Genomic DNA, 12,348 nt, shown 5'->3' on the forward strand with positions numbered 1-12,348 from the left:
GTTGTGGCCAAACTGCATTCAGTGTTATTAAATCATAGTTCTGTGACTTCCCTTTATACAGAGCACCATGAGTTGCAGCAGAAGTTTGATAAGAAGGAGCGTGAATGTGATGCGAAGACTCAGGAGAAGGAGGACATGATGCAGACGCTCAACAAGATGAAAGAGAAGCTGGAAAAGGAGAGCACCGAGCACAAGAATGTCAAACAGCAAGTGGCCGAACTCACTGCCCGACTGCACGAACTCAGCACTGTATGTGGTCCATTACATTAACCTTAAAATACAACCTCAGTGGAAGTTTTCCAGAGCAATCACTGAGTTCATATCGTCACCAAACAGGAGCGAGAGTTTAGATTAGATACAGCGCCTGAATACACATTTACTCAGTAAAACTTTTCCTCATGTTATAACTGCAAGGTAAATAAAAAAAAAAAAAATTTTATTGGGGTTGAATGTAATCAACCAAGCCAACACAGGCTATCACTTTAGAATGGAAGGGAGAGATAATAGAGGGTATACAATATAATTTAAAACTAAAAGATGTCCAGCTTAGAGTGCTTTGCCGACAGCTTTGAGGTGAAATAAGCAGCCTGAAGGTTAACTTAAGTCTTTTTAAAAATGTGGAAAACTTATGCAAGGCACTAAAAATCATTTATTTCTGTCACCTCTTTACATATAAATCTGTTTCTTTATATGTTGATACCCTGAAAAGTGAACAGTTGACAGTCAGGCCGAGTCATTTAAGTACACGATCAGGTGTTTAAATGTTTATCAAGACATACAGTCTGTATTTGAGAGGAGGAATGTAAGGCAAGTTTACAAATGAATAAGAAACATGAAAAATGATGCATTAGAAGCATGTTACTACAAACAGTTATTGAAAAAGTCCTCCTAAGACCTGGTTTTATTTGTTAGCTGTTCTAACTGTTTATGTTTTTTGTCCCATAAATGAATCCTTAAGAAGTATTTTCCTAACCTGTGTTATCTGTAACTCTGCACCATTTTAAATACGCCCTCTTTTTCTTTTTTTTTCTACTCCCCCAGCAGCGACAAGCTGCCGTTGTTCCCGGAGGCCCTCCCCTCCTTCCAGGTCCTCCTGGTGGTCCTGTGCCTCCTCCACCCATGCCAGCCTTCGGAGGCATGGTCCCACCTCCACCGCCTCCTCCCGGAGGCATGATGCCTCCTCCTCCTCCCCCGCCCCCTCCTCCCGGTGGTCCTCCACCTCCTCCTGGACGCGCACCCATCGGAGGCATCCCTCCCCCTCCAGGAGCACCCCTAGGACCCTCCCTGAAAATGAAGAACATTCCCCAGCCAGCCAATGCGCTCAAGTCCTTCAACTGGTCCAAGTTAGCTGAGGTGAGAACAGTGGAGAAGCCCTGAATAGAATGAAAATATTTGTTTAAACCTGATAAATAAATGTTTCTTCTCCTCTGCTCAGAATAAACTGGAGGGCACCGTGTGGATGGAGGTTGATGATGCCAAGGTTTTCAAAATCCTGGACCTGGAGGACATAGAAAAGACCTTTTCAGCCTATCAGAGACAGCAGGTACTGAGGACGAAGCAGTTCACTTCTCAGGATCAACAAATGTTACCTTCTGGTATCAAAGAGGGGTGGGGGGGAAGAGATATGTTGGGTGGGTGGGCGTTGGTTGGCTGATGGTGCAGCTGGCTTGCATTTTCACATTTTTCTCCTGTTTTGCAACTTTTGATTCTTGACTGAATCCAGAAAAAGGAGAAGGGAAAAGACAAACAATTTACAAAAAGTCAAAAAAGAAGAATGGAGAATTTGCTGATCGATTTTGGAGTTTATTTGATGCAAAACTTTCATCCCTGGGTCATCTCAAATGCCTCCTCACATTTCATAGAATGCTTTTATTTTTTTTTTTTAGCTATTTCTGTTAGTAGTTTTGCCATATGTGATTCAAGTTGCATGAGTGAGCTGCTCAGAATCAGCTGTTTCCTTCTTGTGCTTTCATTTATTTGCTATTTTTTTCATAGTCGTGTCTTTAGTAGTTCCACTAAGAGGAATGAGCATGTCGTTTTAAAGCTTGTTCCTGCTCAAACATTAAGCATGTCCAACGCTCAAAAAATGAAAATTGATGAATTAGATGTGTCTGATTGTCTACTAAATTTAGATCCCCCAGTGTCCACCTGATTAGTTTACACAAAAACATGACACATCTCAAAGTAGACTCACTTCACAGATGTGCACAGCATGTGAAGCACACGCACGCACTCATCAACTGAACACCCACTCATGTCCCACTGCTGCTCACTCCATTACTGATGTATCCATCGCAGTCTGAGTGAGCTTTGATTCATGTTGCTGTTTGTTTTTTATGGGCTGCAATCACGTAACTGCTTGACTTATTCTAATGAGTGCTTACATCTTCCCTGCTTCTTGCCTGCGTTTTAGGACTTCTTTATGATCAATAACAGCAAACAGGTGAGTGCACTTACACAAGATATACAGTCTATGTTGCTTCTTGTTTATTCAGTCTGACTTTCTTTTGATGTTTGATATTTTTTTCTACTCTAATTTCAGCTACTTTCAATGTGTGTCCAACAGATTATAAAACTTTAAGTCGGTCATATTTCCTGAGTTGTGTGTTTGCATGTTTGTGTAACTGTTTTTTAAAGTCTCTGTTGTATTTTTTCTTGTTCGGGGTTTCAGGGGATATGTTATCTTTGTGTGTCTTTTACTTAAATTAAATTGTGTGCATTAAAGTAGCACTAACTCTTTCATCACTTTGCTCACACAGAAAGAGGCCGACGATGACACGCTGAGCTCTAAAAAAGTCAAAGAGCTTTCCGTCATCGATGGCCGCCGAGCTCAAAACTGCAACATTCTGCTCTCACGGTGGGTTTACTCAAGCAGATCGTAACACAGCTGACACCTCACAGGATATGATGGATTTTTAATTCCCCCTGATGTGATGTGATGTGATGTGATGTGCTGCAGGCTGAAGCTCTCAAATGAGGAGATCAAGAGAGCCATACTAACCATGGACGAACAGGAGGATCTTCCCAAAGACATGCTGGAGCAGGTGGGTCACAAAGTCTCCTGCTTGTGTTCAAGGTATTCATGCAGTGCACAAGGTTACAGTCTGTAAGTAAGGTATAAGACGATTTCTGGTTACTGTAGTTGTGATAGGGGATTGAGCAGGGACACACCTGTTGTATTGATTCAGTCCTCTTCATTTGCCAGAATAAAACAGATGAATATGTTTTAAATATATTCATCTTTTTTCTGCCCCATCAGCTGCTGAAGTTTATCCCTGAGAAAAGCGATGTGGATCTTCTGGAGGAACACAAACATGAGCTCGACCGTATGGCAAAACCTGACCGTTTCCTCTATGAGATGAGCAGGTACTTCACTGGTTTTTTTTCCTCATTGTTTTAATAAACAGGTAGTGATGGCTTCATGTCGGCACGGCACTCACGGCAGATCAGATATGCTGACAAACAATAGCCATTGTTTCGCGAGCAGATGCATGAAATGACACATGGGTTCCCACTGAGCCGGGAACAATACCGAACTGTGTGAATCATTACTTCCAAATTGTGTTGCCTAATAAAGAGAGTTTGTCGTTTTAATTGCAGAGTTTGCATTCCAGTTTTGCACACGGAGTAAATAAAAGTAACAAAAGAAACAAGTCTCGACTCACTGCATGAGTACATTTAAAACCAGCAAAGCTCAGAAACTCAAGCAAATGATGTCACTCCAGAATAATGACTTGAGATGCCTTCATGTCAGAGAAATTAAGATTGATGAAATGAGTTTATTTAGATTTTCATAATTTACTGTGCTTAAACAGTTTGTTGTCATTAGAGTTTCCTCAGAGTACAGAATGGACTGGAGGACAGATGTCACTGTGGCTTTCATTAGCCGCAGACTCAACGCTTCATAAGCTGAAATAAAACAAAAAGCTGCCAAAATAAGCCTCAGAATCTCAAATCAAACTTTATATGTCCCATTGAGGAAGCACACAGGCAGCTGGCTTTATTTTTCTAAAGCACAATGTCCATGTTTATGGCTTTTGTCTAAATGTGTGGATTTCCCTGTTTATAATTCTTATTTCTGGTCTATTTTCATTCCTCTCTGACACACTTTTTCCATCTGCTGTCCAGAATAAACCACTACCAGCAGAGGCTGCAGTCTCTCTACTTCAAAAAGAAGTTTGCAGAGAGGATAGCAGAGATGAAGCCCAAAGTAGAAGGTGGGGAAAATCAGAAAGATGTTTTTATTTATAATAAAGAACCAAAAGCATTCTCTTCTAAAGCATCAATGTAGTCAACATGATCGACCTCTTTTTAATGATCTAAAAACATGAATGCTCAAACTGTTGTTGTGTCTCAGCTCTGACAAAGGCGTCCAAGGAGATTTTACACAGCAGAAACCTGAAGCAGCTGCTGGAGGTGGTGCTGGCCTTTGGAAACTTCATGAACAAGGGTCAGAGGGGGAACGCTTACGGCTTCAAGGTGTCCTCTCTCAACAAGATCGCTGATACCAAATCCAGTATTGACAAGTGAGTGCAGTTTCCAATTGTGACATCAACACTTTCAGACACATAAAGAACAGCCTGAAAGACATTAAAGTCCCATCTAGAACAGGATATGTGATAAAGATGAAACCCCATACATTATCTGAACCTGCCTTTAAGTAGTAAAACATCACACATCTGACTTGTTCACTGATCCCTCCCCTCACTGTGTCTATGCAGAAACATCACTCTCCTGCACTACCTGATCACCATCCTGGAGAAGAAATACCCCAAAGTCCTGATGTTCCAGGAAGACCTGCAGAGCATCTCGGTGGCAGCCAAAGTCAAGTACGACAACCTGCTGCCATATTTACTGTTTGCTTAAAATTGTTTTCTTTTCATTTGATTCTAAACCAAAGTTGTCATTTTCAGCATGACTGAGCTGGAAAAAGATATCAACAACCTGCGAAGCAGCTTGAAAAGTGTAGAGAGTGTGAGTCACAGACGTCTGAGATGATACATGCTCTTGTACTATATTTACTGCAAGACTACTGTAGCTTTTATTTCCCCTTAACTTTCTCTCCTGTATAATTTTTCTTTTGATAGGAGCTAGAATACCAGAAGAAGCGACCGCAGGAGCTGGGCGACAAGTTTGTGTCGGTGGTGAGTCAGTTCATCACCGTGGCCAGCTTCAGCTTTTCTGATGTGGAGGACTCTCTCACCGAGGCCCGGGAGCTTGTAAGTCATCTCTGCTGCACTCTGGTCTGTTTGTTTGTGCAGAAAAAGCTGCTCCACTGTCCCTTTCTGTAGACTTCCCATTTCCTCTGCGCGCAGCTGTTTCTACATGCCGCGTTGACCTCATCAGTCACCTTTCGAGGAAAGCTAACAGCAGGAGTGAAGTGTTTCAGCTTCCTGCTGTTGCACTGCCGGCGCTTTATTGCCCGGCATGCTCGCTGCCCATGTGTGCAGGTGAAAGAGAGACCAGGAACAGAGGCTTGGATTTACTTTGACATCGTTATTTATGAGCCAACTTGTCATTTTGTGAAAGTTTAAATTGAACTTAGAACATTTACATTTTCTTACACACAAATGAACACAAAATGAACACAAAAAAGGGGGTAATGGTGGGTTATTGGTTTGTGCGCACTCCAATGTACGTAGGCTGTGGCCCTCAAGGTGTGCACATGGGTTCTCTCTCTCTCCCTCCCTAGTTTCTGGCTCTGTCCACTGTCCTATTTGGAATTACAGCAATTAAAATGACATTTTTACAACTAGAAACCTGAGCATATTCATCTTTTATGTGAATTTTAACATCCTGAGGTTAAATTAATCCATCTGTCCGTGTCCGTGTCCGTGTCCGTGTCCGTGTGCGTGTGCGTGTGCGTGTGCGTGTGCGTGTGCGTGTGTGTGTGTGTGTGTGTGTCTCTGTGTTTTGAGTATGCTGTATTGACCCGATTGCTCTGCAGCCCACATGGCAACCTTTGGTTCCTGTGAATCATTTACAGTGTTCTCCAGTTTAACACTTGAGAGTGCGCAGTGCTCCTCTGTACTCCTGATTGGGAAACGGTGAACATGCAGTTCCTGTAAACCGCTAGTTGCATAGAGCTCGTGTGTGTAAAATAGCATTTCTGCAGAATACCAAGTTGTAAGGAAAAAAAAAGTGTCATTTTAGGCAGTAATGTACCGTTGATCGTTGTAGTGAAATTATACTATCCAAGTGAAAACTACACTTATGGAATTGATGGACTGTGTTAAATGCACATTTGCTCCACCTAATAGATTTTGTGTGTGATGAACAGAGCTGAAGGTCCATATCCTCAGCATGCTCTCACATCTGGATGTTCTCCGTTTTTACTTACTGGGAAAAAATAGTCCACAAACACGTTTCCTTAATTTGGGCTCTGGCTCCAGTCTCTGGTCCTGGCTGTAATCAGTAGCCGGTCAGATCTGGGTTAACACGGGCTTCAAAGCCCCGCTGCTGGTACCCGGGTCTTTTTTCAAAGAGCTGGGACGTAATGAGTGTCCTGTAAAACAGGCAAAGAGCAAGTAAAACATGGCCCCACTGTGTCCTGCTTTAAATCTAATCTCCTGTGCCCCCTCCCTGTGTCCCCCTTTCTCTTTGGCCCCTGCAGTTCCTCCGGGCAGTAAAGCACTTTGGCGAGGATGCCAGTAAGATGCAGCCAGATGAGTTCTTTGGCATCTTCGACCAGTTCTTGCAGTCATTCGCCGAAGCGCAGCAGGAGAACGAGAACATGCGGAAACGCAAAGAGGAGGAGGAGCGCAGGGCCAAAATGGAAGCTCAGGTACATAAGTGTTCCCCGTTTGCATGTCAGACTTGTCAAAAAGAAGAAGTGAAGTTATGAAATGCTTTAATTAAACCATTTAAACTCTAAATAGCATTTGTTACCTCGGGGCAGAGCCAGACTTTCTGTTTTCAAATGAAGCTAAATAGCAGCACGATAAGAGAGTAGGAACATTCTTCTGAACAAGAAAGAGAAGAAGGGTCCGCCCCAAGCATTTCTTTAATCCTTGCCAAATAATAACGTTATCTTTTGGTTCCGTGTCCCCAGCTGAAAGAGCAGAGGGAGAAGGAGCGAAAGGCCCGGAAAGCGAAGGCGAACGGGGAAGACGATGGCGGGGAGTTTGACGACCTGGTGTCGGCGCTGAGGTCAGGTGAAGTCTTTGACAAGGACTTGTCCAAGATGAAACGCAACCGCAAGCGCTTTAACAGCCAGAACACGGACTCAACCAGAGAGCGACCAATCACAAAGCTCAACTTCTAAGCGTTTGTTGAGGTCATCGTGATATTTTCTTTGGTTTTTGCCCCCCCCCCCCCCCCCCCCCCCCCCCCGCCCTCATCACAAGTTTCCCTCTGGGTCGAAGTGACATGCACATTCCTCTGCACCTCCCTCCATTCCCACCCAGCTCGGCTTCATGGGTGCAGCGCTACATGTTCAAACCGCTCATCCTCCCGAGGTTTTGATGTTTTAACGGGACAGAAGCCAAAAGTTGTTATTAACGACCAAACCCGGAAAAATCCGTTTGGACAAATGAAATGTCGTACAGTAGCAGGACGATGTCTTCCCTCACCGGAGAGAAGTTTTCCTACATGTGCAAGAGGTGTTTGATAGGAACGGTTCTGTGCTGTCTTTTTGTACGTCAGATTCTATGCACTGAGAGAAAATGTGCAGCAAGCAGACCCCTCCAGGGCTTGATGCTCTATCCAAACAGGAAGACGATTCCACACAAAAAAAAAAAACACAAGGGGCCATTTTGTACGGACTGATTTCATAGAGTGAGATGAGTCGCTGAATTGTTCGGGAGATCATTTTTGGAGAGTGACTGAATCTGAACTTCCTGATGGTGCTGCCGCCCCCGTTTGCAGTCAGAACCATCACAGGACTGAGACACAGTATTGTTAGACAGAGGATGTTTTTGACTGCAGGTGACGCAGCGAGGAAGCAAAGGTTTCTTTTCTATTTGTCATTGTTGACGTGCAACAGTTATATATGATCACTGTATGTTTAATTTGAACCTTTTTCCTGTTAAGAGCTGGCCTTAACTCTGTCATTTTTAATTGTTGAGTTGGTACTCTTAAAGGCCTGGGCCTAATCTGCAATTTCTCAACAAATGTGTACACTCATGTCATAGATGACATATATCTATATATAAGGTTACGTGCTTGTTTCACATGCACATATAAATCCATAATGACTATGCTAAATGCCATTAAAACCATACCCAATCAATGCAATACACATGTTTTTGCGCTCTGAAGGAAAAGCCCTCCTTCCAGTTTATCTTGAACAGATGAAATACATTTTCTGTACGATGGCTGGATTTACACTGCAAACTACAAGAAAAATGACCTTGAACATCCACTTGGTGGTATTTTCTTTCATGTAGAAAACACCACATGTTGACATGTTTCAGCCGTGTGAATCCATCCAGAGTCCGATCTTTCCTTTGGAGTTTTATAATTTAAATATTGCCTTCCATTGTATGACCAGATGAGAATAAACAGGAGAAAAAGTTATGTTTTTATTTTCATTACATGTACTTTAATTCATTCTTATGGAGCATTTATTGGACTTAGTGATTCATTACGACCAGCACTCTGAATAAGTAAAAGAGAGACATTAAAAAAGGATGGAAAGGTTTGTGTTACATCAGTGTTTTAACTTTAAGAACCGGCCAGCAGCTGGTCTAACTGCTCCATCTAGTGGTTGGTAACTGCTATTGAACAAAGTACTTGTCATACACCATGGTTGTAGAGCCAATCATTTCACACATTTCTTTTAAAGTCACTCAATAAAATAGACAGAAAATGTTACAATTTCTTTGTAAGTGCTAATGCAGTATAAAACAGGTTTTCATTAGCTTCCTGCAAAAAAACAACAACTTTCAACTTGTCTCTTCAATACCAATTCTGATTTGAAAGTCTTTGAGATTTTTTTATTCTTCATTTGTTTTAAAACCCGACATGTAATTGAGTCTCATTTCAGTAGGAAACCATGCGTCAGTTTGTCCTCAGGCTCCTGAACAAAGTGTGAAACTCCTGTGTAGAACGCTCTGCCAGCAACTTCCACCACGACAGCCTTGAAGTCTCCACACTTGGTCTCCTGAACAGAAACAAGGAATATCAGATAAGGTATACGCTCTGGTTTGACTTATTGATAGATTCATAAATGAACCTACAGAGTACAGGCTTAGAGCCCCGAGAAGAGGCTGTTAATATTTGTTGTTGAAAAGGACTACAAAAAGATATAAGACCTTTAGTCTTCATGATGTCATGAAGACTAAACAACTTGCTACAGGACTCTAAAAAGATTTAAAAGACCTTAAGGTCTCATTATATGAAAAGAGTTAATATAACTACAAATACTTAACAAAAGAAGAAAATCATGCACAACAACTACAAAGACACAAAATATGTAAAACTACCACTCACAATACAACAAGAGAAAAAGAAAACAAGGAAAAAGAGACCAGAAACAACCACATGCTGATAGAAATGCAATGATCTCAATAAGAATGAAAACAATGTTATAATGGAGATGTTATCATTTAAAAACATTAAAACTATCATCTTTATTACAGCTACATTCCTCACTTAGTAATCACGCAATATCTGCAGAGTCCTCAGTGACACACAAGAAGAAAACTCTGGTACCTCAACAGCTCTCCCTGTAAACTGGGATCCGGTGGCTCCACTCTCAAACGTCCTGATCTTATTCAACTGGATCAGACCTTTGTGATACTGAAGAGCCACTCGAGCCGTGACACCAGAACCAGTGGGGCTCCGGTCCACCTGAAAACAGGTTCAAACCAGTCACACCAGGATTTAGGTAAGACTAAAATATCAGACAGAGAAGGAGCAGTTTTTTTTCTCCAGGCCAGTAAGTGTCTCTTAGATACCTGAGCTTCTGCAAACACACAGATGTTTGCAGTGGGATCAGAGGAATAATCATCTTTGCCGTCTGTGAGGATGGTGCCGTAGAGAAAAGCTAAATCGTCACTGGTTGGATGGTGCAACTTCACCTGGGAGAGAAAAATCTATATATATTAAAAATGTATAATCTGTGAGTAACCACTCGACAGATCACAACTCCTGACCTGAGCTTTGACAGCGTTTGTCACTGCTGTGGCTGCGTCCACCAGATCTCGAGTCCTGGACTTGGTCACATCGAGGCCGAATGTCTGGGCGTTCACAAAGGCGTAGAAAGCTCCTCCATAGCTGATATCAACGGTTACGTCACCAAACCCCTCCACTTTCACACTCACACCTGGAGGGGGAAAGTGCTTAGGTAAGCCCTGCAGTGCACAAGAACAGGTCTCTAACAGTGTATAGTGTCCTACCTGTGGCGAAAGCAAAGGCTGGCACACTGAGGAACCTCACCCCTCCTGTTTTACCGCCAGAGTACTCAACAAACGCCTTCACCAGCCCGCAGGGGCAGTGAATGTTCACCTGTGTCTCTGGGGCCTGTGGTTCTTTCACCAGTTTGTAGTCCACAGCGTAGCGTCCCAGGGCAATGACGGCGTGTCCACACATGGTGCTGTACCCCTCATTGTGCATGAACAGGACCCCCAGATCAGCTTCAGGCAGCTCGCTGTCCACAATCAGGGCCCCGTACATGTCATAGTGTCCACGCGGCTCGTACATCAGCACCTTCCTCAGGTGGTCCAGATGCTCCCGGACGTATCGCCTCTTGGAGAGAACGCTGTCACCTTTGACCTCTGGGTAGCCACTGAAAATGATCCGTAAAGGCTCTCCGCCCGTGTGCATGTCGACCACCGAGAGCGCGTCACCCTTGTGAGGAGGAAGCTGAAGGTCCATCTTTAAGCTTCTTCAGGAAAGAAATGAAAAGAAGTCTTGAAACAAAAACAAAAATAGTTTAAACATTTCTCAACCTTAGTCCTGCAGGATGTTTTTTTTAAATCTGTTTTCACTCATAAATGTACTTCAGGAGCTTCAACCAGTCCAGTTGCCTTTAGATCAAGCTTCGAATACACTCATAAATAGATTATTCATTATTATCTCTTCTTAGAGTTCATTACATTTAGGAAGGATACACTCTCGCCAGTTTATTAGGTACTACTTTCTTAAATTATTGGTTTCCAGTGCAACAGTCCTGCAATAAATCCTCCTTTATGAAGGATGTAGTGTTCAGGTTATGTCTAGAGCAGACTGGTTTATAAAGGAGCGGAGTCAAATGTACATTCATTCTGGAGATTTGTATTTTTTTAAGGTTTATCTTTGGGATTTGTATTCCTTTATTTTAGAGACAGGACAGTGGACAGAGTCAGAAATTGGGGGGAGAGAGAGAGAGAGAGAGAAAGTGGGGAATGACATGCAGGGGAAGGGAGCCACAGGATGGATTTGAACCCGGTCTGCCCGAGCACTAACCATGAGGCTACCGGCTCCCTCATTCTGGAGATTGTTTTGTTGTAAAACATTTAATTCATTAGAGAATATTCAACATAAAAGCACAAAGTAGAGTTCAACACAGCACAGAACCGTTCATATCTATAAATTAATTAATTAATGTGTATAATTTCAAAATAAAAGTAGCCTATAGTATAATAAGGCTATAGTCCCAACAGATGTCATTCTTATTTTTCTTTCATCACTTTCTAGTAAATGTGTTTACTGGTCAGGAGTAATGTCAGTCAGTGTCAACATGAGGTCTTTTTTTTTTTTTAATACTTTTCAATCGGACACCAAACCAAATTCAACGAATGGACTTATTTCACTTAAAATGAAACGACATGTGCTAAATAATTAAATTCATTCTGGCTACTTCAAACTTGCAAACCATATGATAGAGTAGCCTAACTCAAGCCTAAAGTTTTGTGGACTTCAGTCGTCTTAAATACGCTGAAACGGAAGACGATGATAATGTCATCACAGTCTGAAGTAAAATGATGCAAAAAAAACCCAAAAACATCAAAGGTTAAATCACAAAGCATTTTTGTGTATTTACCTGATTAATTCTTCGCTCTTTCAAAACTTGTTCAGCCTCCTGTACTGTTTTATTTCTCCTGCGGCTACGTGTTCCTGTGAGCAGAGACACTAAACCTAGACTTTAGCGTCATCTCGTGTTCTGGAGGACAACATTACATGAACCATTTACTGTCAATGTGTCCCTCAATTCAAGGAAAGTTTAGATTTATGGAGGTTAAGTCATTAACAAAATGAATACAAGTCATCAAGAACTTGGGAATATTAGATTAATATGAGTTTTTCTTTCCATATCAGAATTGATTATTAGGAGAAACAGTCTGCTTTGATGCATGTCACCCCCTGCTTTCTCTCCATTTGTTCTGTCTGTTATTGACGTACTGAGTAAAACCAGGCTAAGGAGTG

At 42.2% G+C, this 12,348-nt stretch overlaps 2 protein-coding genes across 9 annotated transcripts in view; one reads left to right on the forward strand and one right to left on the reverse strand.

Annotated features, from left to right (window-relative positions):
* LOC132985006 (disheveled-associated activator of morphogenesis 1-like) overlaps positions 1-7,518 on the forward strand; it is a 44,964-nt gene extending 37,446 nt beyond the window's left edge. For 4 of the 7 annotated variants that reach the window (XM_061052110.1, XM_061052109.1, XM_061052107.1 and 1 more), the window contains 14 exons: positions 62-249; positions 1,042-1,353; positions 1,436-1,543; positions 2,414-2,443; positions 2,760-2,857; positions 2,960-3,044; positions 3,260-3,366; positions 4,129-4,217; positions 4,358-4,526; positions 4,722-4,829; positions 4,914-4,974; positions 5,088-5,219; positions 6,614-6,784; positions 7,052-7,518. In XM_061052110.1, the coding sequence (XP_060908093.1) occupies positions 62-249; positions 1,042-1,353; positions 1,436-1,543; positions 2,414-2,443; positions 2,760-2,857; positions 2,960-3,044; positions 3,260-3,366; positions 4,129-4,217; positions 4,358-4,526; positions 4,722-4,829; positions 4,914-4,974; positions 5,088-5,219; positions 6,614-6,784; positions 7,052-7,264 (1,871 nt within the window). In that variant the 3' untranslated portion in view covers positions 7,265-7,518. The remainder of the gene's footprint in view (positions 1-61; positions 250-1,041; positions 1,354-1,435; positions 1,544-2,413; positions 2,444-2,759; positions 2,858-2,959; positions 3,045-3,259; positions 3,367-4,128; positions 4,218-4,357; positions 4,527-4,721; positions 4,830-4,913; positions 4,975-5,087; positions 5,220-6,613; positions 6,785-7,051) is intronic. The other 3 variants (XM_061052111.1, XM_061052113.1, XM_061052112.1) reach the window with 3 other exon arrangements.
* A 1,390-nt stretch (positions 7,519-8,908) lies between these two features.
* On the reverse strand, positions 8,909-12,063 carry LOC132985009 (trans-L-3-hydroxyproline dehydratase). 2 transcript variants are annotated; one of them, XM_061052117.1, is made up of 6 exons: positions 11,966-12,063; positions 10,341-10,828; positions 10,098-10,267; positions 9,900-10,022; positions 9,655-9,792; positions 8,909-9,103 (listed from the first exon to the last, which is right to left on the reverse strand). In XM_061052117.1, exons 2-6 carry the CDS (start codon positions 10,816-10,818, stop codon positions 8,978-8,980), a joined length of 1,035 nt encoding a protein of 344 aa, XP_060908100.1. In that variant the 5' UTR covers positions 10,819-10,828; positions 11,966-12,063; the 3' UTR covers positions 8,909-8,977. The 2 variants fall into 2 exon arrangements, with proteins under 2 accessions (XP_060908100.1, XP_060908101.1); XM_061052118.1 differs by having other exon boundaries at positions 10,341-10,825; positions 11,966-12,057.
* Positions 12,064-12,348: the final 285 nt, after the last annotated feature.

The sequence above is a fragment of the Labrus mixtus genome, chromosome 12 (assembly GCF_963584025.1).
Source record: "Labrus mixtus chromosome 12, fLabMix1.1, whole genome shotgun sequence".
NCBI classification, from domain to species: domain Eukaryota; kingdom Metazoa; phylum Chordata; class Actinopteri; order Labriformes; family Labridae; genus Labrus; species Labrus mixtus.